Source organism: Malurus melanocephalus, unplaced genomic scaffold, assembly GCF_030028575.1.
Source record: "Malurus melanocephalus ecotype Western Australia unplaced genomic scaffold, MMel_1.1 scaffold_275, whole genome shotgun sequence".
Taxonomy (NCBI): domain Eukaryota; kingdom Metazoa; phylum Chordata; class Aves; order Passeriformes; family Maluridae; genus Malurus; species Malurus melanocephalus.
In genome coordinates this window covers 439,175-466,855 of record NW_026623507.1, presented here as the reverse complement: position 1 = coordinate 466,855, position 27,681 = coordinate 439,175, and the positions used below count along the sequence as shown (strand labels likewise).

Genomic DNA, 27,681 nt, shown 5'->3' with positions numbered 1-27,681 from the left:
GATTCTGACAGGTGAGTGCTGGAGAGCTGAGCAAGCCTTGAGCTCTTTTCTTTGTCCCAGGACTAATGATGTGAAAAGATGATGCAAAATCTGACTGTTTTTATTCAACTCCAGKGCTTTATTAATAGCAGTCCTGATGCAGGAAGCCACTTGGCCTTACACCACTAAGGAAATCAGTGRGACACACTTGTCTGTGGATGGTCTCAACTCAGAATTTCCCACTTATGGGGTATTTTTCCATTTAATGTTATTGATGCAAGAAAATATCACCAAAAGCCCAGGTGCAGATTTTTATTGGTCTRTGCCAGGAAAACAAACAAGGAATGCTAACATTGCTTTCTCACTTAAGCTTCTCTAAACAATCAGAAGAGAAAAAAATAGCTGATCAAGTCCAAAGCAAGATGGGGAGGGAGTGGAGGGAGCTGCCACACCAAAATATATACAGAATGGTTCCAGGACAACACTGCTGGCAGGCAGCAGGAGGGACAGCCCAAGGGAAAGAGAGGATTTTCCATTCTGGGTGCCCTGAAAAAGTAAATATCATGTGCTTTCCTCTCCTTCACCATGCTCCAGATTCAAATAACAGGGGGGAAGGGAAACTCACCTCACTCTTCTTTTTCTCTAGGAGCCTGTGGGATCCTCTGTGWCTCCTTCTCCAAGTTCAGGTGCACTGTCAGCTGCTGTCCCACTCAGAGCTGTGCTGTCTGTCCCAACAGGAGGCTGTCCCTCTGTCCTGCTGCCAGATGCCTCCTGAAGCAGTGCTGGATCCACCAGAATCCCCTCTGTKCCCCCGTGGATGATCCGATGAGCAGCGTAGATGTGTTTTCTTTGGGACTGCCTCACTGTGCATAAAAGAGAGGTAAGGCTTTTACTTGGAAATGTACAGCAAAGTGCTCTCTGTAGGGGAGAAGGGAGGAGTAGTTTTAGCAATCCTGCAGCTGTGGAAAAGTCTCTCTCAGGAAAAAAAAAAAAAAATCATGCCCTTCTAACTGTGGCTGAAAGTGTTCTACTGCCACCTAATAGCAGCAACCAACTTTGCATTTCACTTTGAAGACTGGCCCCCACAGTGGGAAGCACAGCCAAATCATTTTCCTTTCCAGCTTTGAAAACAACTGCCCCGGATATATTATCAGGCTTTAAAATAACTTCTCCTTTGGTGTCTGTTRATTGCAGCAGGCCTCTGGAAGAATCCAGCTGAAATCTGCCATCTCCTGTGCCAGGATTTGACCTGCACTGAGAAACTCTTAGTGAGTTCAAAGTAAGACTTGGAGCCACTATTGACACATGAAGTCACCTGCTTACCTTGTCACATCCCYTCAGCTACTGCAGGATTGCCTCCTTTCATCCAAAGTAATTTGTATGTATTTCCAACCCACCTCCTGGGAAATAATTACCCAAGCMTAAGCATTCACCCTACAGCTCTCTTTATTGCTCTTCACTATTCTCTGCTCCCCCCATGTCTCTTTATTTCAGTCAAGGGGATTGAAATACTGTGTGCCTTATGGAGAGTGTGAGGAATGTTGCAGGAGAAGGCAGAGGCTCTCACTGTGGCACCTCCCTGCAGAAGTCCAAGAGTTGCTTTGCTGTAAGGCTGAGCTGCACTTTAACTGTGAATCTGAAGCACTGGTGTCCTGCATGCTGGCACACAGTGCTGCTGTCCCTGTCCCAGTCACTCAGTGTTACCAACCCACCCTGTTTGTGTTTATCCATCTCCCAGGTCCATTCTGTCAACAATGAATGCAACTGGATCTCACTTGTGTTTGAAAAGCTGACCTTCACCAGCCAGCTCTCATTCCCAGGAGAGGTTTCTCTACCCAAGGCATTTTGGCTTCAATCCTGTTTGCATCAACTGCATCAACTACACTGGGAATGTGCCCCTGGAATTGCTGCAGTCCCTTTCTCCATCCACAGTGAATTCCATCTAAAAGACAGCATGCTGGAATTGGTGAGTGACTGTCCTTTTCCAAGCAAGGTTTTTCATATCAGCACAGTGACTTCTACATCCAGTGAAGGTGGGTTCAGAATYGAGGTGCAGAGGCTTCTCAGAGTGAGCCATATTGGATAATCCCTSCTTTTATGGATCAAAATGCAACATAATGAGGAGAAAAAAAAATCCCAAACAAGCAGGTAATGACAGAATAGAGGTCTTTAGCGGAGAAGCTAAAGTGTAGGCAAAAATTGAACTTGCAGRCCTTCAAATCTTCAGTCCTGGATTTGCTGCTTTGACAGGACAGATAACTGTGCTCTTACATCATTTCCTGACAGTTTAAAGGAAGGTGCAGCTCAAGCATGGGCCAGGTTGATAAAACAMAGTTTCATAATGAATTATTTGGCTCACTACAGGGAAAGCTTTAAAAGCCACCATAGAAATGCAATACACTAATATGTTTATGAGATCTAATGTCATTCTTTGATATTATTTGCTTTGGATTTCCATGGAATAGTTAAYGATTCTGCTTCCCTGAAAGTATCACTGTGCAGGAGGTTTACAGAAGGGTGTGTTTGTCAGGGTGAACAATTGGTAGAATTCAACTGCCAAAAGTGAATGGAGCTCCCTCCACCCCATGCAGCAATAGCAGAAAAGAGCATGAACCAGATCTCTTCCTGATATTGACTTCTGCTGTCACAAAAATGTCATGACAAATCTCTCCTGATCACATTTAATTGCTTATTGAAGGAGCTCTCACACTTAATTGCTTATTGCTCTATTTCACCAGCATCCAGTTTAATTTTTGGCTGGGTCTAGCCCTGCTTTCCAGGCAAACTCACTGTAGCTATCACAGATTCTGAAGATTCTTTTCCTCTGTCATTTGGGAGTGTTTCTGAGTGCTTTGTTCATTAGCTGCTGCTGCATTTAAATGCAGTACATATTTTGAGCCTTGATATATGTTCTCAGCATGTCCAGAATCCTGAGGCATCTCCAGGTCTCCTCTCTATTCTCCTGTCTGAGACAAGCTAACCTCTGAGTGTGTTTGTGCCTGAGCTGCAGGCTYCACTGACTATGATGACATCACCTGCTCTGGAAGGCTGGCAGAAGCAGTGCTGGAGTGAAGGGAGCTGATTTAAGCTTATGCAGAACTGCCAGCTGCAGAGCAGGTACTGTTGTTGTGGCAAATACAGGAAGAGACAACAAAATGCGTGCTCAGGCTTTGTGTTTTCATTCACAACGCAATAAAAGAGGCAACAAACTGAGTGTCTTTGTTCTCAAGGCAGAGAAGTGCACTGCRGCAAGGACCTCTTCGAGCTCTATTGTGATGCAATTGCTTTGCTGAGGTCACATTCACTTTCTGTGGATGGCTGGTTTAGTCACATCCCAGTTAGGGACAGCCATTTATTCATTACATCACCTAATGTAATACACAGGGTCTTCCCTCTGTGTTTTGACAGATGCCATTCCATTTTGTTAAATGGAAACATCCTTTATCTCCCTACAACATGATGCCACTTCAGCCAACCTTAAAATTTTTATCTTTGCCTCTTTCTCTCAACCAGCTRGGGAGGAGAGGGAAGCATAGGGAAKTGTATAACCTTCCTTCCATATATGAYATATATTTAAGTAATTTGCTTGTTAAAGTCTTCTACAGTTTTAGAAATTGCCAAATAATACACAATCCCCAGCAGTGCTACTCAGACTTTTTCCAGTTTGTTTTAGAATGTGCARTGGGCTGATTCTTTTAATGCACTTTTATTGTTGCAGATTTATCATAGAAAACCTGGTTGGAAGGGACCTGAAGGGTTATTTGATCCAACCTTTCTTGGAAAAGTCCAGATCACACAGCAGGTCTGAATTTTGGTCATCACTGAGAAAGACTAAAGCATATGAGAAATAGCTGGAAAAAGGGTCAAAGAGCTTAACTTTCTACCTGCAGAGTGCAGAAAAGGAATCTCAGGGAACTGAGACAACTCCTGGCACTGCAGCATTCCTTTCATGGAGCTAGAATAAGGAAAGTGAACCCATTCACAAAGAAAATAAAGTTACAAAGAAAATAAAGTTACAAAGAAAATAAAGGTACTGGACTCCTTACCTCTTTCTCGCATAAAGCTTTTCTCAGCTTCTGGGATCAGGAAATTATAAACCAGCTCTGCTACAATCTCTTCTGACTGTAGGCGAGTCCGACTACAGGACAGATGCACAGTGGTATTAGTATTTTAATTTTCTCTCCACATCACCTCTGCAAAAACAGGTCTCCCTTGTAAAAATTCTCACTCTTTCCAAGGGAGTGTATTGTCACATCATTGTAGTTGTCAGCTGTGTCTCTCTTAATCCTACAAATAGGTGACAGTGTGACTATTCCTGTTTTTGGTGCAAATGTCTTCAATAGTACGTTGGAAAGCAGGAAGAGCATCACCCTACAATCCTTACCCTCAACAGTATTTAGAAGCTCAGTTCCCTCTGATGACAAACTGAGTTAGACACACATATCTGTGAGGATTTGTGTCTTTGTCAATTTAGTCTTTGGCCCATTGCTGAGTTTGCTAAATTCTTCCCTTTTGTGACTCTGCACTTGGCTGCCCCCGTGCTCTTTTCCATGCCARTGTTTGGTGGGTTCCCAGTTGGCCCAGGGGCTGCATGCATTATCTACGCTTCATTCTCCCCAAGGATTCCAACATTCTGCTTGTATTCATCCAGATACAAAATACACAGCTGCTGTACCATAGGAGAGTCACTGTGTCATTGGGATTTTTATGGCTCAATTCCAAAWAAAGGGCATAGAAACTGAACTGGAGTTTGGCAGGTCCTAAAAAGTATTCACTGCTGATGCCCCAGCCAAACACAAGACTGTGGTGTTCTCAACAACTTACTCTACTCAAACTGCCTTGTCAGGCAGCCATCAATATGAGTGACCTCCATGGAAATTGGCAGTTCCTTAAAGAACAGCCATCCCAGAATTGAAAGGCTCCTGCATAGCTGTATCTTTTAGGATCTCTTTCAAATGGATTTTCTGTAGTAGTACAAATAAATGAAAAGATCAGTATGAATGGGTATTGCTTTAGGCAGTTCCCAGATTCACTTAGAGCTCAGTCACAGCCTCACACTGGTGTGGAGAAATCTGAAAAGGGTGATTCACAGATCTCACGAGTGATTTGCAAAGGGATCTTGGCACATGCTGTATGGAAACAAGGCTTTGATGGATTTATGTGTGTAGCAGGTAGGAACAGCGTGGTTCCCATACAGCAGCCACACTAATGAAACGACCAGAGCAGCATTGCTCTGCCCTTCCCATGTCTGGGATGATGCACACAACCACAGATGCAGATGGTCAGGCAGGTTCTGAACTGCTGTGAACAGCCCCTAATGTGCTGTTTAATAACGTACCGATTTTCCATTTCATAAGCAATGTCATTGATTTCTACAGCTCTTTTCTGAACCTCTTCCCTGGCTTGTTCTTCAGCTGTCCTCTCCATGCTACTCAGGATAACATCTTCCAAGTAGGTGTCAATAGTTTTGTTCTGAATTTTCACCACCTAGAACAAAACACCAAGATATTGTTGCTCTGCCTACTGCCAGGAATATAGTGGAAGATTTCCAGAGAAACTTGAACAACAGATTTTCACAAGACTCTTTGTTTCATGCAGGCCAACCTGAAATTTGTTTTCCGAGATGCTTTCCATAAAAAAATATTTTCTAGTAATTCTTTCTGAACGCTGATTGAACAGAAACAAGTGCAGRAAAGAATCAGGGGTAGAAGAAAACCTATTCACAGATCCAATTCTGGTGCAGCARGTTAGTCCTGTGAATGCAATGGCAGTTGCTCCCTCCGTTCTCACGGTCCTCTGAGCAACAACTGCCAAGTAATAATCGTGGGTATTGACTTCACTAAATAAATCAGCTCTCATTCAGGCAAACCCTGAAGGAAAAGGTTTCATCAGGCCAGTCAAAAACCAAGATAAAATTATTGGTTTCCTTATAATGGTTGTAGAGCTGAGATTCTAGAAATGGGTGTTTTCCTTYTGCTGATCTGAAGAGCATAAGCTTATGGCTCCTTGACCTTACGTGCTTACCACTCAGAAATACATAAAAGATAAGAGGAGATGCTAAAATTTAAAAAAAAACCCTATAAACATGATGCCAGACCCTTTTGGTATTAACCACCTCCCACAAAGTTTGAAAATTATTGGTTTAGTCAATTAGACTCCCACTCATGCCTTTCAACGGGGAGAAATATGCTTCATGCAGTCAAGAGCTAGGAAATAGGAATAGAACTATAGAATAGTTATGGAATATGGTATTTCAGTATTTTTTTTCTTGATTTCAAGGTTATTTTATCCACTATCGTTACTTCAAAATAAATTTTGTACCTCTTGTGATTTGCAGTCCACTTGGGACTGGGGGAGCAAAATCTTTCCAAACCTTKGCTTAAAGGCATCCTTCATGGGAAAGCACCTAATAGTTCTTCTGGCCAGGACAAGTGCTGCCAAAACATTGTTCCTAGAGATGATCTAAGTACATCTGTTCTTCATAGGTGTTTGTTGTAGAAATTTAGAAACCTATACTCATTCATCACAGTACTGTCTGTAGGGGTATTCAGATCATCCTTAGTTTAATGGGAATTACTCTCTCGGGAAGGAATCACCCTCTCCTCACTAAGCTTTCCCCCTGAATTTTAAAACCAGCCATCACCAAAGTCAGAGCTGAAGCAGCTCCCATCCATCTGGACCTTCCCACAAGGAGGCAGCTCCTACAAACTGCCCACAGTCCCACCAGTCTCCCTCTCTTGCCTGTTTGAAAATCTCATCTTCCTCATGCCTCCGCAGCTCTTCCAGCTGACGACGKCCGCTCTCCTGTGCTTCCCGCATCCGCCTCTCCCTCTCTGCCAGCGTGACCAAAGCACGCATCTTTGCCTCCTCCTGCAGCCTCAGCAGCTCTTTGGACAGAAAATCCAGTATGTTTGCCAGTGTCCTTCCTTCTAAAGTGGCCAAGTCTCTCTCCAGCGATGACAGCTTTTAGAAGAAAAATGCAAAGAATTGTGTTACGAACCCCAGGAACGTTGTACAAAGTCCCGGGACTACCACAGGCATGTGAGGCAGCCCTGCAGCATCCACACAGACCAGCCATGGGACAACCCCAGGAGTTTGGCATTCTTCACATCACATGCCTTGGCTGGTTTCTGCAACCATGAGTCCCTTTCTGCAACCATGAGTCCCTTTCTGCAACCATGAGTCCAGCGTTAGGCACTGAACCTAAAATTTCACAAGTTACCAACTGCTGACAAATTCAAATTGATAGCAATTATATTAAATCTGCAGAAGTGCAAACGAGACCTCAAAATTCCGGGTAATGGAAAATCAGAAAGTCTGTGATAGAGTTGAGACAAGATTCCAGGTGTTCAGCATTACTGTGCCACTCATTCCTTGTTCCAAGCACGTTGTGTTTTATAGGTTAGGTGTGTGTGACTGCTCTACAAAAAGGGACAAGGTCTATGGAGAGTTCTTTATCTCCAGTATGGACTCTGAAGCCACAGGCCTTGGCAGGAGGGAATGTCTGGAMCTGGCTGGATGCTGTGTTCTGTTGAAATAAACAGGCAAGTACAGAATAGATCTGAATATAAAACTTGAAGTGAAGCTGAAATATCCCAGACAAGTAATAATAAATCAGCTTTCTTATGCAGCTGTGCCATTTGCCCAGGCAGTGTTTCAAGAAAGTGGGATTTTCAGTGCTGCACACATCTAGAGGTGACAGCACTTAGCCCACAGGTGTTTCAGATGGAAGATGGTGAWGCAGTAACTGCACCACCCTACAGGGAAGGATAACATGGAACTAAAGTGCTCCTTCCTCTTCACTGCTCCAGGTGATGAATATGAAACCGGTGTGAAATGGAGAAAAACAACTCAGGATCACTGTTGTGTTGGATTTTTGTTATACATGAGTTGGAAATTTTCAACTCCTCATCTTTGACCACTTTATCTGGAGTTTCCATCCTCTTTCTGCAGAAAGCATTTCTTTTATACTGAAATGGTCAAAAACCTGAAAAAAACCTGTGACCACCAAAACCTATAGAACTGAGGGTCATCAGTAACTTTCTGAAATAGCCACACAGAAAATGTCTGAAATGTTTGAAAACCTGAGTTCAAAATGTTTGAAAACCTGAGCCTTGGACTGTGTACCTTCAGAGATAGTAAAAAAGAACAACCCAGACCAAAAGTGAGAGTACAGGAGGCCAATACCAGCAGAGGGGGATAGTGGCTCTCCCAAAAGGAAATTCTGAGCTCAGAGGTCAACATCTTWATCATTTGCTCTCTCTCCTTCTCTATGAAGGTCATGGTGATGTTTGAACTGCTTTCTCCTTCACTCTCCCTGGATTTCCAGAAGAAAAAGAGCACTGAAAATTTCTAATGCCTACAGCTTTTATTCTTCTTTTAATTCCTCAGCAGAAAAAATTCTCTATTCCTACATTCCACATCTGTGCATGAGGGAGTATCTGGAAATGCTAAATGGTAAATGCTAAAACACAGTCACCTGGTCCAGTTTTTACTGAGATCTAAGGAGAAATTTTGTTGCTGCCCAACCAGCAGCTTCATCTCCACCAGGCCAACTGGCCAGTGCATGCTGTTATWGTAATATGGAAGCTGCAGAATGGCCTCACAGCTGGTCATTTTAAAAAGAGCAGAGTGGTAAAAACTACAAGAAAACTTGCAGGCATGTCATAGATACTGTGTTTCTGAAATGCAGTGAACTCTGGAAAAAATTTCTTTATGATCCATTCCAGACCAGCATCTGCCATTTTGTTCACTTTGGTCTGGAAGCTTGTAGCACTGTAAAGAAACAGGATGGGAATTTATATTTCTGGCTTTCACTAGATCCTTGATAGAGGATGGAGCCCAAAATTTCTCTGCTCTGCATAACAGTGGCAGGTACCTCAATGTGTCACCACTGCTAAGGTTCTAGAAGTTTTGAACCCAGCAAAATTTACAAAGTAAGGTAACTTTGGCTTGCTTTGTGTGGTATTATATGTGAGGAGGAGCCTGAGAGGGTGCCAAGCTAGAAAAGGGACAGGGAAAGGACAGAGCAGTAACAAATGCTCAGTAAAATATCTGACAGATGTGAGTGACAAGCATGTATTGTGATGCCAGGTCATAGGAGCAGACAAATGAATTGAAATGTGGGGAAACTGAGCRTCATGTGACACTGCAGTTTGTTCTAAGCCCTGTAAATATAAATAAGTGCTCTGTCTGCAAACAAAGCAAACACAGCCTGCACAGCAGCTGTGGTCAGGGTGCCTCAGTCTGTTTCTCAGATTCCCCAGAGCCCCCAGAGCAGTGAGAGAGCAATTTTAGCCCCTCAGGCATTCATTGTGTGAGGCCTGTGTGAGGAGAGTTTTATTGCTATTGGGGTGCCTTCTGTGCTGTGGATAATAGAAATCATAAAAAATTAAATGCSAGAGTGTTGTGATACTGCAAGCACAGAGTGTCTGGTCAGGACAGAGTTGTGAATCAACCTTGCCATCTATGCAAGCAAACCTGGTGCATTTGTGAGTCATGCTGTCGCTGTAAAGACAGTGTCATTTGCTTCTGTGCCTTCAAGAGCAGCTGTCCATCTTCCTGRAGTGCATGAGTGGTGCGCAGCTCTTGGATCAGATCCAGGCGCTTCTCCTTCCCTTCAAACATCTTTAAAATAAAGGTAAACAACTGAGCATATTAAATGGAGAATACAGAGCAACATGTTTTTACCAGCAGAGCACACCCTTTTTCTCCAAGTTGCAAGGTCAGCTGTTACCAAGACCTAGTTCTCCATAACAAATTTGTGGTTGCATTTAGGTAAACACTACAGCTGTCAAGTAAATCTTACCTAATCCTTTCTGCATAGAAGATGAAAGTTGAGACCTTCTGCTGTGGAGTATAGGTAATCCCTTGCTACTTTTTTTTTTCTTTTAATTATTATTCTGTTTGGCTTTACCCAGAACTCAATCCACTGGAATGTGGAACACCACCACCAATGTCAAGTAAAAGGGGTAATAGCCTTCTGCATACCCTGTTATATTAGCCTCAATGTCAAARCTTCACAGTGTTTCAACATCTCCTATTCTCTGACCTTCATCTTGAGGAAGCCCAGCAACAGCCCAAAGCCATAAATTGGTGGGGAGGTTGCTGGAATGGCTGCCATCCCTGTTATGGGGTTATGTGGCCCAGCCCTCCTTGACACTGTTTTGTTTTCAGTCTCACTCTCTTCCAACAAGACTTCCAAGAGCAACAAAAGATCATTCAACCCTGCTCACATCATTCTCCGACTCATGTATTTCTGATCCAGCTGGAAGAAGAWTCCTAAAATGGTGGGAACTTTTCATGTGAAAGTCAACAACCCTTCAGTGGCCTCAAACATCCTTCTTGTAGACCATCACAGAACTGGAGAACACTTGGGAAGCCTATATTCCAMCTCAAGCCACTTTCATAATATTGCATTGTTTGCTAAAGCTCAGGACAGGGTCCTACATGGGAACACTTCACAAMAGAATTAAATAGTTACTGCAGGAGAGAGTATCAATTGTACTCTCTGTGGACATGGAAACAAACCTTCTGGACTTGTCTGATCACAAGTGACAGACTTGTTTAATAAAAAGTCCATAAGGCATGGCTACTCAATTAATTTTTAGTTAGACCCCCTTCTGCTCCCCTGAAAGCAGAAAGATGGGTCCTGCACATCACAGTGGTCAGCTTCAGTTGCTCCYCATCTGGGGTCCAGCTCACCACCACAGGAAACCAGAAAGATGAAATACAAGCTGCCCTGTTGGGATGTGGGAGGTTTCTTGTGCCTGGGATCTTGGCATCGCAGCAAAATGTACTCATGGTCCAGATCTAGTCCAGAATTTGCTTTTTGAGTAATTCTGCTATGAAGCACCWAATTAAACAGCTGAGTGTAGAGGATGGCAAGAACAGGGGGACACTCACAGAYGTGTAGGAACCTAGATGTTCCTGTAAGAAATTTGAGCTGGGGAGCAGACCTCAACCTTGCAGGACTCCAAAAACACATGAGAGGATATGCTGCAGAAGCTCATCACCCCTGATTAGTGTTGTGGAAGAAAGATTGCAAACACCCTTTGCAACCAGTTAAACACCCTTTGCAACCAGTCATTCACACCATCATTCTGAAGACTGACATAAACAAAGAGACAAAATACCATGTTCTGAAGAGCTCTGCCTCGGAGCAACTTCTGCAGACAGATCACTGCCAGCTCTGTTTCCTCTTCCTCCTGCCAAAACAGCAAATATCCACACAATAATTATTTCTTTCTTTGGAGACTGGAATTTCTGTAGATTATCTGTCTAACTGTTAAACAGTCTAACTCATATCCTGKCTTTTCTTGGTTATTTCTGAACACCATTCTTCTAATTTCTAGGGAAAGGAAGGTCAGAATAACATCTACTTCCATGTTTTGCAAGGGATGGGGAAGAAAGGTCATACAGTCAGATTCTATTTTATGTTTTAGAGGGTCTTTAGAGATGAGAACCTAATGATAAGAGATGTTGATGGAGAAAATTACTGTATATATTATAAGTACTATTTGTAGCTTCTATCTGAGTTTGCAAAATGAGCATCAGCTACATTAATTTAACAGGTCAAGACACTAAGGGGACAGAATTATTATTGAAGGAGATCCAAAAGAGCTGTTAGCCATAAAAAAAAAAGGGATTAAATTAAAAGAGAAAATATRCAATTTTTCTTTTGATATTTATTCCACTGGTGGTCTTTATCAGAGCAACTCAGTAAGTTTAAGACTGAGAAAGTGATAGTTTGGAAGTAAAATTAACTACAGTCCATTGTGATTTGTCTCTTTGAGAACTTTACTGGCCTAGCACTGTGTGATTGATACCAATTTGGAACAATCATGGAGTAGATTGGGAATGGGAACATGACCACAAAAAAAACCAAAAAAAACCAAAAACAACAACAAAAAAAAAAGGGCTTATGGCTTATTTTAAAGAGGAAGTAGATGAAGCACAGATGGACCATTTTTTCTAGGTGAGGGGTCTTCTGGTTTGGAGTTGACAGTAGGAAAAGGCAAATGTCCATTGGGTGCCTGGGAAAGTTAAAAAGAAATCTTGAAATTGGAAGTAAGGTTTTTTTAATAGAGAACCTATGAGGACTGCACTGAAATGTGTTATTTAAGAAGTGCCGGAAAAACAGGGAAGAGTGTGGGATGAGAGAAGTTGTGTGGGCTTGAATCTTAGTTTTCTGTTTTTTTCTTAGGTGTTGRGGATCGAGTTTTCCAAATGCAAAAGGCAGCATTCCTATCTCTCCAAACCAGCAGAGCAAAGCAGAGCAGCAAAGCAGAACTACCCAGAGGACTTGTGATTTGATATGTTCTTCTTCTCTGGAAAAAGGGGATGAGTTTCCAGCCCTAGAGAGCTAAACTCTACCACATCACCTGGCTACAGCGTGAAATCCCTTCAGGACAGTTTTGGAAATGGTGATGGCACACATACTGGTAAGACAAACTGCTTGGTGTGATATTAACTAAGATTAGGTTTGAATTTTTATGAGAAGCATTTTTCTGTACTTCTGTTTTTGAATGCTGCAAATGATGCCTTAGGAAGTGTAATCATCAGCTTGTCCATCTGCCTGCTACAGACCAGCAGGAAAGAGTGAGGGGAGATGAAAATCCTATCATGCCCTGCAGAAAAAAATAAGAAAAATTAAGGATACAGAAGGATCTAGGAGATGGCTGCAAACTAGAGGAGGCTGGAAGAAAGTAAAACTRATGAAGGAATTCAGAGGTGCTTCTGTGAGCTTTGTTGTGGCTATTAAGTCCATTAGAAATGACTGGAGSAGAGAAGCTGAGGATGCTTGCAGTAGTGCCTCCATTCTCTCCACTTTCTTCTGGCTCATTTTCGAGATCCTCAGCTCCAGTGGGAAACACTTAGCAGTTGGTACTCATATGGGTGGCAGGAAGAAAAGCATTAACAACAGAGAAGAGCCTTGTTTTCACTGCTCCTCACAGCCACCTGGTAGGAGAAACCTTACTTGGATTTGGCAAGGCAGGAAATGTTAATGTTGCTCTTCAGTGGCTCAAGTGGCCTGATTTTACAGATGGAGCTTCACTGGAGATCTCCATCTTTTATGTGTTCACACAGATTCTTGAAAAAAAACCCAAACGTTAACAGAATTCATAAAGGTGRAATTCTATTGTATCAGTATTCTTTAAAAAATCCCATATAATCTGTAAACACATTCAAGAATGACTACAAGTGGTAGAAAAAAAAATCTGATTTATTTACATGTTACCTCAAGGTACTTAAAAATCTGCCAAACTAGTAAACCTAAACAGTGTAAATCCACCACYGCAATACAGTATCTAATGCTCAGAAGTTGGTAAAGCTGTGGAAAGCTCTCCCYAAGGAGGCAAGAAATTCTTGTTTCAGTCATCTTAAAATAGACTGTAAAAAACCACAGAATATCATGCTGCAAAAAGGAAAACAGCAGCATGGATGATCTAATAAGACTTTCTCTCTTCACTTTCATGGCTGTTCGACTCTTAAATTCACACATTTAAATGTAGCTGTGTCTGATTCTTAGTACCTCATGAAAATGGTGTTAGTAAGAAGACAAAACAGTCTACTGGGGCAACCAGCTCTTAAGTATGTCACTTTAAGAMATGAAAAGAAGTTGCAGCTCCCCTAAAAAGTACTTTTTTTCCTACAACATATCACATCCCCCATGACACATCATTACTGCTATTTCAATCTCTGCAGGAGAATCATTATCTGTGAACTGGTGCATGATCATCAAACACTGCATCCTGCATGATGACAAGAGCTTCACTCCAGAAAATTAATGAAGTGCATGCTCAATGCTAGGCAGCCAAAGTCTCTTTGACTTCAATAATTCTAAACTTAATTGCCTTACTGGATTATGATAGCATTGTCAGTTCACAAGACTAGAAGCTACTGAATAATGATGATGATGATGATAATGATGATGATGATGATGATGATGATGATAATAATAATACTAATACTAATACTAATAATAATAATAATAATAATAATGATGATGATGCCCTTTTGTTCCCCAAGAACAAGGGAATAACATGTCTACTAATTTATGTCTTTCTAAACTGAAGTTTACTTAAGAATTTGGCCAACAGATATTGTAAAATATTTTCAATTGTTTGGCTGCTAGTATCCTTATAAAATAAAGAGAGTTCTACAAAATAATGATGGCTATTTTTAACATGGATGCATTCAGAAAATATATATCTCCCTTCTTTAACATCTGTGTAGGCAACAATCAGGGATCAACAGGGAAAAAAAAGTGCTAAAACCAGCCCACTTACAATTGATGATTTTTCCAGGATTAGAGTGGGTGGCTTAGGAACAGGGGTTTCTGCTTTTTCAGAGACAGGGGGAGGTGGCTTTCGCTTCTTGGCTTTATTCTTCCTCTCCAGTAGGGCCTGCAAAAGAGATACAATCTAATAAGAACATGGCTAGATTGAACAACATAATAGGGCCAGTCCTCTAAATGCTGACTGTTGCTGATCACACTGACTACAGGGAGCTGAAAGCTTTGYAGGCTTGTGGCTTCTATTTCTGACTGCACAACAACTGAAAAACTGAGTATGGTCAGTAGATGAGGCTATTGATTGGTCAGAAGATACTGATGGCAATGTCAAAATYGTATGTAAGAAGGAAGTAAGAGGTATTTTCTGTATTTTCTGTATTTACTAGTAAGTCATCAGCACTTGTAARTCACCTRAAACCAATCTAAAACYRGTATGAATTTCATCTCTAACTCTCAAATAATTAATTTTCTAAGAACACTTGTAACTCTTTGCCTTTAACCATAAGTAATGCTTATTACTGTGGGTTAGAAATGTTATGCAGTSGGGAGATTTTATGAAGAGGTCACTTGAATAGTGTATTGTCACTTCCTCGGTGAAATGTCTGTGTATGATAGGATATTACTGCACAGGTTTGAAATAAATTACCCTTTCCTAGAGAAAAATGTTGTGGAACTCTGCTCTGCTCATCTACAACAGCCCAGCAGCCCTGTGGCACCCATGGCAACTCTACTGGGGGGAAAAAAGCAACTGTCTTGTCCAAAAACTTCCTTTTACCAAGAAAATTCAAAAGCCCACTAAGTGTGGGGTTTATCTTGCTTGCAGCTGTTTGGTGGCAAATGCCACAACTTGTCAGCAAATTAAGAGTGGAAGTGCTACCACAGCCTCAGCTCTTTCAAGGTATTTTAAAACTGTTTARAAAGTCCAAGTCTTGCCAGTTTATCACTGCCAGCCCCTTAGCATTAGATATTYAGATAATTATCTCCAACTGCATGGCAATGCTTGCCTGCTGTAGGACATAATACTTTGGCTCACAAAGAAAGGGAAAGGAGTATGGGCATTTAAAACTCATTCAAAACTATAATCCTACTGCTCTATGGGCTGGATCTGTAGTCTTTATTATTGAAAGTTCATATTCCAGCAATGGAAAGTGTGCCTTTTCCTTTTTTTTCACTCTCTCTTTTTCAAATGTTTAAATACAGTATTTCATCAGAGAGGGAAATAAAAGAAAAATTTTAGAAAAAAGTTCAATGCTGAATTTATCTCTCCAGTAACAGGAAACTGATGGCATTTGCACAGAATTTAATTGTGAAATAATGGAACTTTTGAAATTCCACTAGTCATTGTACAAAACTCTTCTTGCATGTAGGATCTGATCTTTCAGGTCAGAATAATAAATTGCTCCAGAAAAGGAGAGAGGTTTCTAGGTGGAAGGGCTAAAATACTTTATTATTGAAAGCTTCTTAAAAAGCCCACATTAATAATGCAAGAATCAGAATTTATAAACTTCTTTTAAGCCACGTGAAGTGGTTATAAATCAAAAATGTTGAGAGATTTTCTCAACTGTGTTTTGTATGTGATGACCTTAGGGCTCTCTAATATGAAGATTGTAACAAGTGCTGGCTATGATTTATAAGGAGATTTGCATAGCAGGGCAAGGGAAGCAGAAAGAAAAAGCTGCTGTAGTTGTGATTCTTTTGAAAACAATGGTTACTATGTTTATTAGTACAATYTCGCATTCATAAGAATTTTTCTTATGGCCTCCAAAAATGTTTCCTGCTAACCAGAATTATAAAATATAACAAAAATAACAACTTTTAAAGACAGAAAAATCTATGAGCAGTTTGGACAAGAGGGAATCCTTGTTAACGTAGATTTGAGATATACTGCTGTTCCTAGAAATGGTTTTRTATTTTCATGCCAGCCCTATCTAGTGCCTGGTTGGCTATTTTTACTAATTAAAAAAAATGCTTATCATTTGCTTTCTCTAATCTGATGCTTTAAATTATTTTAAGAGTTTAACATAAGAAAAGAAAAAGAAAATATAGGGGTTTTGCATTAACTGGTTCTGCCTAACTTCTGATTTTTGGAAATAGGGAAAACAAGGTCCAAAAATTACTGCAAAAATACTTTCATAAAAAAGATAAAAGTGCTAAATTTCTGAACAACATACTCCAAATGTTACTGCCTGCATATCACACTCCAGTTTTCCTCATAAAGACTATATTCCTTTATTCAGATAGTAGGTTCAGAGTCAAGGTAGGATCTGGTTGGATTGGACCAACCAGAAAAGCAGGTGAAAAGAAGGCAATTCATCTCCTTTCCATTTTCCTGGCAAATGCAGGGAAYAGCAAATGGCACTCATGCTTTTCACCACACACCTTAGCTTCTTAGCCAGCCTCTGAGAGAAGCAGAACTCTTGACAGGATAGTGGCTTAAGAAGCAACTCAAAGAAATCATTCAATCCATTCTTTAGATTCCTCCCATATCTTCTCTGTGATCCTCTCCTTTCCACAAGACCCTAGGTAAACTTGATTTTCATGTACAGCACTAAGTTTACAGCCATGTTTCTCTTTCTTCCTTCTTGCATGCAAATGATGAAGGTGGGACCACAGCATCCCACAATCAATGAGGCTGGAAAAGACCTCTGAGATGATCAGAGTTCAAGTATGAAAACCACCAGGGCAACCAGACCACAGCACTGAGTACCACATCCATTCTTTCCTTAAACACCTCCATGGATAATGACTCTACCACCTGGGCAGTCCACTGCAAAGTTTAATCACCTTTTCTGTTAAGAAATTCTTCCTGATTCCAATCTAAACCTCCCATGGTGCAGTTTAAGACTATGTTCTCTTGTTCTGTTRCTGGCTGCCTGGGAGAAGAGGTCAACCTCCATTTGGCTACAGCCTCCTTTCAGGTAGGATCATCAAGGACACACTGCCAGCCTGCTTTTGGCTGATCAAAACTGCCATAAAAGCTCTGAGAGCCTCTCTGAGCATGAGCCAACTAACACTCTGTGGAGATCTGTTCTTGAAGAAGTAACTGCTTAAACGGGCTTTTCCTACAATTTGAAGTTGGCAGAGATTTTYTCCAGAGACATTCTTGGCCCCTCTACTTCTCTATCTCCTTCCAGCAACCAGATACAGAAAACAGACATGGTGAGAACTGCACTTAATGCTGAGTTGAGAAGGTTTAGGTTCTGACTTCATCTTGATCCAACACTTTAAAACCACCTGACACTTCACCCCTCTTGAGTCACCAGMGCATAGAGGATCTGCCTAAAGTCATGCATTGTTCTGCACTGGGACATCTTCTACCACCTCCTCCACTCCTTGGTGTGTTCACTTACCCAGTTGCATTGATTCCCTACAGTAGTTATCTGTGTTGGTATGTTATGTCCTTAATGCCTTGGATTTTCATGYAAGGCTGTCTATATAATGGCTCATTTAGACTCCTTAAAGCAATGTTATGTGTGCTAGCTAGGAACTATCTTTCTTTGTCCTTTTACTGGTCTGGYTTAAGATAAAGATTGTTGTTTTTCTGTAAATCTTGGGTCACTCCTGTTGCTGGCAGATTCTCTTATTTTAGAAATTATTCAAAGACTACTGAGTGYACATAATACTTCTGCAAAAGGTTTCAGGACGGTCCTCAAAAAGTCTGCTTCTTAAATCACTTCTTTCTGGCTTAGTTTCATGTCTGAAAGAAGCAGCTCTCATTCTTAGGAGTACACAGATCCTTTTTGTAGTTACTTGGATTATTGTTTATCCCTTCTAACAAGCTTTAATCTTAGCAATACCCTCAATCTGGCAAACAAAAAGGAATATAATGAGGACAACTTATCCATTTTCCCTCACATTTGGCCAGAGAAACAAACCTTGGAAATTCCTTTATTAAAACAAATTACTTCTGAGGCCAAAATCTAGCATTCCTCCTACATTTATCACTTGCTTCCAGATAATCCAGGGAAAATGAAAAAACCTCATTCTAGAGCTAGATCACCATGTAGTCTCTGAATTTTCTAGGATTCCACTTTATTTCTAGGATTAWGGGAGAGAATTTATACATTAAATGTGCTAGGAGAGCACTAAAATAAATTTTTTAATAGAAAACTGGTCTGGCTACTCAACAATAGAAATAAGGCAAAGCAACACAGTTCTCTTGTAAAATGATCCCTAATTATCTGCTTTAAACCTCTTTCCTTCTGTGTGTTACAGGAGGTTTGTTGGCACAATTGGGACTGCTTATTCCAAGTGGTCACAGAGCTGTCCTCTAAGGGAGGAAATGAGTATTACTTATTCAGCCTCTCAGTTGCTACAAATCAATACAGACCAAGTGATCTGCATTGCTTTAAGGAAGAAAATGTGCAGAAATGTCTGCATTTCTGCATGTCATCTTCCTTTGTCCACCAGTTTTTCTTTGAAGAGACATTTTTGTGTGAGCAGCAGCATTCGGCTGCTCACACTTCTCTATGGCTGCAGTTTGGACACTTCACCACAGTCTTCCAAAATATGAGAAKTATTTTAAACAGAATACAATTGCTGCCATTGGAAATCAGCCCTGAAAACTTGGACTAATGTTCTGTTGACAATGAGAACCATGTTATGATGCAGATTACACAATCACTTCTTGAATTTTATACAAACCAACCCAAACTCAAATCACTTCAATACTTCTGTGTGTTTAAAATGAGGTGTTTTGTCCTTACTCTCGAACAATTCCTGTAGCACTCGAGATTTTCTTTGAAAATTGTCTTTCTGTATAATAATGAGAGGCTATATTTCATCTTTTACAAGATCCAGCAGAATTTGAGATAATATGATTGATTTTTCAGAGCAAGATTTCAATTTAAAATCCAGCAGTAGCAGTTTGATATCTGCTTTGAAATTCTTATTCAATTACACTAAATCAGAGACTCTATCTATCTATATCTATCTATCTATCTATCTATCTATCTATCTATCTATCTATCTATCTATCTATCTATCTATCTATCTATCTATCTATCTATCTAAGTGAAACTTGCCAAGCTTTACAAATGAGAGTCACTATTTTCCAAGAATACAGCAGCCAGCCAAGAATATTCCTGATTTTACATGAAGGTAACCCTCAACAGCATCACAAGAAGTGTACTTAAACGTACATGTAATTTACAAATATTGTGATTGCAGATGCAAATGAGGCACTTCTTTCCTTGGTGGTTAATTGCATATATGGACACCTCACCTGCGTGAACAGTTGTGATAAATTAAGATATGCAAAATGCTATTAGCCTGTTTGCAAATCAGATGCTGTTCTTAGGGAACAACAGTAATGTGCTTCCACACACTGATTTTATGACTGAGGTCATTTTAATCATGTTTTGCTGCAGATGATTTTACAATATGTACTTAAAATGTGCTTTTTAAAAAATGTACAAAATTTTTAGAATATTAATCCAGATTTGCTTTCTTTAATTATTGGAAGCTTGACAGTGTAGCCAAAAGGTTTACTACTTGTGTATTATAAAAAGGAGAAATGACAAGAAAATGGTGAGAATTTCAAATKGACATAATATGTTCCTATCCAAATACATGATCTGTAGGAAGACAGAAGCAGCGGTGTTTGTTTTCTATAGGACTGGAACAGAAGCAGAACTGAAAGTACTGATGGACTAAGTATCAGAGCAGTAGTGGTCAAGCCTACAACAGCTTGCATGTTTGATCCATTCTGTCCTTGAAGTTGTTCTACAGAATAAGAATTTAGCATGAGAAATTGGGAAATACACATCTTCCCCATTGAATTTATGAGCAGTTCAAATCAAAGAGGAACTGACATGCTKCTGGATGCAGCTTCATACCTGGTGAACCTGTGCCAAGACTACCTCTAGCCTTCCTGCCCTTGTAACATAGCCAGTCTTTGTGATATTGCATTTAGGTTTTGGAGCTTTAATCTTGAGCTGGGAGACAGATTGTTCCAGTTCACACAATCCTAGGATTATAATACAAAGAAATATTATAACACATACAAGGATTATAATACATAAGAAGATTATAATACAAACAGTGATTAAGCAGTGGAGTGACAGGGAGAGAAACTTGAATTTTSTTAATATCTCAAGTAAGTATCTCCCCAACTAAGTCTTCCAAAATGCCTTACCTGCAAAGGTGTTAAGATAGAAGTTATTCACCGCATAGCCGTCAGAACTTTTGTCTGGGAAAAACCCAATTCTAGACAAAGGAGCATATACTTGTGATGAAAAGTCATTATACTCTTTGATGATATCTCGTCTCCYCTGCTTTCCCATAACATTCTTCCTCTTAGCTATCAATTTCCTGAGCACTGAAAAGGAAATACAAATGTGAGRAGGTTCATACAAATAGTTCTATCAAAGCCRTATCTTTGTAAATTCACGWGARCTTTTGCTAGATAAAACAAAAACAYGACAGACCAAATGCTGGCCATGCAACCTATTTCATTTTGAACAGATCATAACTTTGTGAAAATAGAAATGGCTTTTCTGAAAACTGTCTCATACCCTCCTTTTTTCCTGTCTTTCAGACTTACTCATTGCACAGTCATGCTGAATCTTTCTTATTTTCTCTTCTTTAGCCTTCTGATGATTGTGCCAGTGGTTGTACAAGCGCATGTCATTCACCTCATTCTGATTCTCCTCTCGTCTCCGCAGCAGCTCCTTAAAGACTTCCAGTTGAACCTTCTGCAACCTACAAGGAAAGAAAAGGTCAGGTACTATTGAGTGTACTCTGCACTGTTCTGTGCAATCCTGTCACCATCAAATCCTACATACCAAWGGACTACTTTACAAATAATTCATACTGCGTATCTCATATTCAATCTTTCATTTTAAAAAGAGAGTTAAGCACTCATAGAATTGTATTATGGTTGCAGACTCTTAGATTAAATTTAAGAACATCCCTTCCCAAAATCAGGATGTTTTCACAGAAATAGAAGGTTTGTTGTACCCTTCAGCCAATCCCCTAAATCTTCTTGCTCCTCTATTCTGCCAGTAATTGAAAGAAATAAAAGAGTACAATTGAACTCCTACTTATCTATTTCCTCTTCTCTGTAGGCCCACTCCTTCCTTTCCATATACTCCATCATCTCCAGCCGCTTTGCGATGTTTGCAGGACTGTCCATGGGTGGAAGAGCTGCCTCCCAAGCACGTTTTTCCCGGATGCGGTCAATAATCTCCAGCTCGGCTGGTCCTGCTGGCAGCCCCCGACCTTACAGGGAGAAGAAGCATTAGCTCTTCAGGAGAATGGCAAATCCCAMAAACAGCCACCACCAAAAAGTATGAGAGGGCTGGATGGGCACCAGATCATGTATTAAATATAAGCAGAACTTCAAACACTAGAAGTAAATACTTGTAGGGCCAGGATGAGGCATGGTAGGACCTGCAATTGCTATAGTTCAGAGGACATTAAAACTGACACCTCCTTCCTCTACTGCAGGCTGCAAAGGAAGAAAAGCTTTTCGAGGAAGATACTTCCTTTGGCTTGTCCAGTGTCCATCATCACTACAGGTGAGACACTGGGAGATGAGGATCACAGGTATATTCTGGGGCAGCAGTGTTCATACTGTGTATTTTCAAACAATGTTCAACTCAGAGCAGCTGAAGAACAACGTGTAAATGGAAAACTCCTTCTAGTTCATATTTGTAAAACATGAYCTTTTTATATTGAATGATCTCAAAACTCTTCATGAAATGCCCCAKAACAGCACCATTAACCAGGCAAATATCATACTTATTTTGGAAACTGATAAAATAATTGCCCCAAATGCACACAACAAAGGACTGCCAAAGCTGCCAATAGACTTGAAACCTGACATAGAAAAGAACCTCCWGCTAAAGAGGTGACACTATGATTATAATTTATCTTAATTTCACAACTCACCCCAAGTTAGTGTAGCAAGTGCCAGAATTTCAGGGACTGAGCCACTGCGAACKATATATTCAGGGGAATAGGGATCTGTCTGTGCTTCACCATCCCTGTAATCTGTTTGTATCCCCAGAGTTCTGAACATGGCCTCAAAGACCAGGCTGCCTCCTTCAGCTGACTGGAGACGCACCTCTGTCCTAAAAAGAGGTGAAAGATGGAGGGACATTGGTTACATTCATTAAAAAARCCMCAAGCAAACAAACCAGAAACACATCAGTCAAAGGTAAGAGACTTAAATGTGTTTTGGTTTATCTTAACATTACTCCCATTGATGCTAACTCCATGATCTTTAGTAAAAGCAGATTGAAGCTACRCTGAGCCTGAAACACTCTCCTTAGGTAAATAATCCAGAAAACTTCTAGTTTCAGCTGTCATGATTATACATACAAATGTTCCCTAGGTATCCATTGTAAAGCATTGCCTTTAATGGACACAAAATGGTTTAAGTAACATGAAGTAGGACTGCTTCAATTTAGTCTACGTTTCTCTTTCCAACAATTCCAGAATACAAATTTATTTCTGATATGAACAAATGCCATTGACTCTACCATTGAATTTTATTATGTGACCTCAAAATTTGATGCTCACTGAAAACCACATTAGACTATATCATGGATGTTCTACATCTCTGAACAGTACTGCATCTATCACAGAGATTGCAATAAAATATCAGGAGATTTTCCAACAATATTGCTCTATTACAGAATCTTTTCAATGGTATCTCTCCTAGGATTCTGAGACATTTAGCTTTCTGTTTCAAGCCTCACAATCATGGCATGTGTCCTTTATTCACAAAGCACTAATATACTGCAAGCAAATTCTGAAACAGTTAATCACCTGTTTCTTCCAGAATTCTCAACGATGGGAACAGAACCTTATCTTTTAACAAGCTTTTCCTCTTGGYTCATTATGAAAAATACTGGTCACCAGCTAAATAGTTTCCTGATCTTTTTCTGGTGAGATGTTACTCATTCCAACAGTAATTTGCCACAAGTCACTACTTACTGTTTATAAGCAACATCTTTTGGAACATCTGCTGAAGGCAGCTTCTTAGAAGTGGTGAGAGGTCTGAAAAKAAAGAATGAAAGACAACWAGGATGAGCCTAAAAGATCACTGTKGTTTRGAAAAACTGCAGTCCACCAATTTCAGATTTTCCCTAACTCAGATTCTGTAGTTGTCTGTTTAAGAATTGTGCCTGAATATTAAAGCACTCTTTCATAGCTAAGGAGTAAAAGAGAAAGTTTCACCACCAAGGCAGTGTTATTCTTAAGTCAAAGCAGAAAGTAGAATTGCAAAACAAGACAATTATTAAAGCTGGTTTTGAGTGTGCTGCCAACATTTAGTGTACATTTCACTAATTAGTATAATTTTTTTCATTTCAAGTTTTTGAAAGACCTGTTGTTTTCTTTAATAACTGCTTGAAATCCTTACATGCATTCCTACAATCAGCTGATAAGCTGTTTTGGACTTATCTAATTGTATTGTTTCCTTTTTTGCAATATTTTATTACGTATCTTGAAAGTGATATAGGCTAAACTACCATTAATAATTCCTTCATAGGCATTCTTATAATTTGCATATTACATTCACTATCAATTTCCCTAAGTCTCTGAGAGACTTTAAAGCTTAACTTCAAATTGCAAAAGATAACATCAACAACTTTGTTCTCAAAAATTGTTGATAAAGGAGCCATAACAGATTTCAATTTATTAAACATGGCAATTTTTTTATATTTAAAGTGGACATAGTCACTGATAGCTGCTGAGTAAAATAGTGAATGCAATTCAAAGCATATGTGACTGAGTCAAGAATGTTTATATGGTAGCTGTTGGTTCAGATCTTGAGTCCATTGCTGACTTGCAGGGTAATTCTGAAAGTCACWGCAGTAGAGGACATTGCAGAGCAGTAGAGGACATTGATGAAAAGATAATCAAGGACTCCCTTTGCTCCCTTTCTGCTCCTGACAGAAACGGGGAGTTAGAAGGTTCCTTCTTAAGAAGACACCTTTCTAGGGGTCTGGTGAACCACAGTGGCTTTGTAAGTATCTTCTTCCTTTGCACATGATRATCTACAGCCCAAAGATTTCTTATTAAGCACAGAATGTCTGGTATATTTGCTTATATGGTAACACCTAGCTGAAAATTGTGTCATAGCGTGAATTTAAAAAGATTTTTTTTTGAAATTTGGTTACTACTAAAATTTTCCATATCAGTGATCAAAGAACTGACAGAAAATASAGAAAAAGTAATGCTCTGGCCTTTACTTAGGTGCTCTTTAAACTRCACAGAAGCAAGCTTCTGAATGCTGTTTCAAAGCAGTTTATTCCTTACCTTACAAAATACTTGTAGCGATTTCTTCCACGAACTTCAGGATCTTCATACACAACCTGAGGTAACTGAAGAGAAGACCGACCTCTGAAAGCCAAAATACAGGACATAATTTAAGAAGTACATTTAGAGCAGTTTGATCTTCATTTCCTTACACCCTTTGTTTTTTTAATCTCTCTCCTCTCTGGTTGTACATTCCAATGTYCACACTGTAAATTCCCCCAAATCCTCACACTTACACAAGCAATTATATTTTGTTTTTCTCATATTTATCTAGGTAGCAAAACAGTCTGACACTGCATTTTTGCCACTTTGTGTGGTAAAGAAATGGTCTTTGCTGCCTTTATTAAAACTTTCTTATGAGCTGGCTGTGGAAAGGATTGATCATTTGTACACGTTTGACTTTGTAAAGTAAACTACTTTTACTGGAAGTGGGGGGAGCGAGCTCATTTCCTCCAGAGTGAAGCACTTTCCATAACAGAAAACACGTGTAAAGGAATAGCATGAGCCAAGGAGAAGACTTTCACTTTCTCCCTTTGAAAAGTAGCTAAAGAAATTTTGAGCAAATGTTAAAATTTTTAGAAGCAGCAATTTCAATTTGAATGCTCTGGTAAAGGAGAAAGATCAGGATGTTCATGTCAATGTTTCAAAATCTATGCTGGAACAACCATACCTTTTTCAAGAACACTCCTCATTTTTTCCCCATTTTGAATTTAAAGTAGGCAGACTTTAAATTTTTCTCTATAACATCTTGAAGTTTCCTTTAAGGCTTTGGAAGATCATATGGAAAACCTCATTAAGGCAGTCAGTGAGATACCCAGTAGAACTGAGTAATTTGAAAGCTATTCATCAGGATTGCTATTTGACTTCACAAYTGCTTTATACTCCAGTCTTATTCTTCTCAACCTGCACAGTTGTTAAAGACAAAAAAATAGAAGTTCTTCCCAGAGAAGCTGTGGATGCCCCATACCTGGAAGTGTTTGAGACCAGGTTGGATGGAGCTCTGAATGAAAGGTGTTCCTGCCCATGGCAGGAGGATTGGAACAACATCATCTTTAAGGTCCCTTYCACCCCAGGCCATTCTAYGATTTTATGTCTTTGATCTATATATATGGCAAGTTCTGAAGGCCAGATTTTCCATRAGGCCATTTTTGGCAACTTGTACTAATTCTGACCTCAGGTGTTCATAGATGCTGGATTTGGTTGCTGTACAAAGGTGCATTTATAGAGATAAAATTAACAATACATAAATAACATTGCTTGACAGCTGGGATCACAACAGAGGATTATGTGCTGAGATCAGTTGTCTTCCAAGCCTTCCTCTAATTCCTGCAAACTGTGCTGTGGAATTCAGGGAGCCACAGTGTGGCTACCTGCTCCAGGAAAGCTTAGAGCAAGATGCTTCATTAACCTTCTGTGACATCCAATTTACTGCCAAGGTAAGTTTAAAGTCATCCCTTCYCAAGGCTTTCAGTCGTATCACATAAGAAAAGAGAAGGGAATATTTTGAGAYGCAATGTCGTAACCTGATATACTTGCTCAGCACTAATCAACCTATTATTGTGAAGTTGTGTTTGTAATTCAAATGAGTTAATTGAGCTGATGGCTAGYTCCACTAGCTGACTCCTTACATATCAGACTGTTGCTCCATCCAGATGGATTTGTGTTTCATTCAGCACAGGTGGGCACTTATTCTTATGATCTAACTTTATTAGCATAAACYGTTCATCCTATTATGGTATAGTTATAGGCACAATGGGAACCCAGGGAAATAGCCCTCTTTATTCCACAGATCCTGCCTCTTGCATGTCCTTGACTTACATTTGCTGACTTTGCTGAAATAAATGAGCATTTATTCTCAGTAACCTTGCAGAGGCAATGYAACTACTGAAAAGACAGCTGGGAAATATTCTGTCTTCTGTATCAGCAGCACTGTCAATCRTGCAGGTTGAAACAGAGGGGATATATTTCTCTTTTTTTTGTTAACTGCAAGACATTTTGAAAATACATGTTGAAATGTAAATCAATTTTAAAGCAGTGCAGGTGCCAAATAAGTTGTTACAGAATAGCAAGCAAAATATAAGATGCCACTGAGGTGTTCATGTGCTGGGGACAGTCTGAAATACTGAAAATATTGTTAAGCAAAAAATACTCTATTTTTTTTTTAATGATGGAAATGAGAAGACTATGCCTTTGAAACTGAACAAAACCAGGTGTGAAGTYCACTGTATCACTCTGAAGCATCTTTGATTATTGTCTGACATGCTGTACAACTCATTTTCCAGCAATCTTCGAGTATGCATCATCTGAAAAGCCCATGGCCTAAAGTTAGTTTCTTAAAGCAGAAAGAAAGTCTGAAAACAAAAACCTAGGGTGATGCCTGCAGTCTTGAATACAGCTACAAGAGAACTTAAAGGTGTGGCAAAATATATAAACTTTTCTTTTTAATACTTGCTTAATCAGAACCCAAATTGTGATGCCAGGAGAAAGGTTAACTAAGAAACCCCTGCACTAGAAATGTGGTGCCCTGGTTCAGGCCCCAAGGACCCTGRAAAGAGCAGCAGAAGCCACCTAACCAGCTGCAATTGCACGGGACTAAAATGGAAGAGCTTCCACTGAAGTAACACACATGACTCACTGAAGTCTTCATAACACATCTGATCTGTTAAGAGATTGAAATAACTCTTCTTTTTCATGGCAACCGCTGCAAAGCAGATAGCACAAGGATGAAGGAATGTGCAACATCCACCCTGTAAGAAACAGATGGGTAACCATACTCCACAACAGCTGCAATCTCTTAATTTCAAGGGAAATGTAAGTAGGAGCAAATTGCAGTCATCTCCACTTCAGTGTGCATGGGTTTTTGTCGGTTTTGTTTGTATGTTCGTTTTAAATTATCCAACCATAGAACACTTACACAGCAAGCCGCTGAAGAGCCTCCAGGCGCTGCTGAGCCCTCCATCTTCGACCAATAAATACGGGCACTGGATCTTTGTCCTTGAAGCACAAATTGCAGGCYGGGAAATGAATCAATCCAGTAGCCATACTTGAGAATATCGGTGCTTTACCTAGCATTTGTGTGGACACAAAGAAGAGAGGCAGTAATTTAGCCTTTTCAAACAGCACTAAAGGGATGAGAA

At 40.0% G+C, this 27,681-nt stretch overlaps 1 protein-coding gene across 1 annotated transcript; it reads right to left on the bottom strand.

Moving 5' to 3' along the window:
* Window positions 1-27,604, bottom strand: CFAP91 (cilia and flagella associated protein 91). The gene is made up of 15 exons (XM_057376259.1): window positions 27,459-27,604; window positions 24,545-24,628; window positions 23,219-23,281; window positions 22,169-22,350; window positions 21,319-21,496; window positions 20,820-20,977; window positions 20,412-20,594; window positions 20,113-20,243; window positions 14,271-14,387; window positions 11,115-11,186; window positions 9,460-9,606; window positions 6,721-6,942; window positions 5,318-5,466; window positions 4,026-4,117; window positions 1-842 (listed from the first exon to the last, which is right to left on the bottom strand). Exons 1-15 carry the CDS (start codon window positions 27,584-27,586, stop codon window positions 622-624), a joined length of 2,127 nt encoding a protein of 708 aa, XP_057232242.1. The 5' UTR covers window positions 27,587-27,604; the 3' UTR covers window positions 1-621.
* Between the last annotated feature and the right edge of the window lie 77 nt (window positions 27,605-27,681).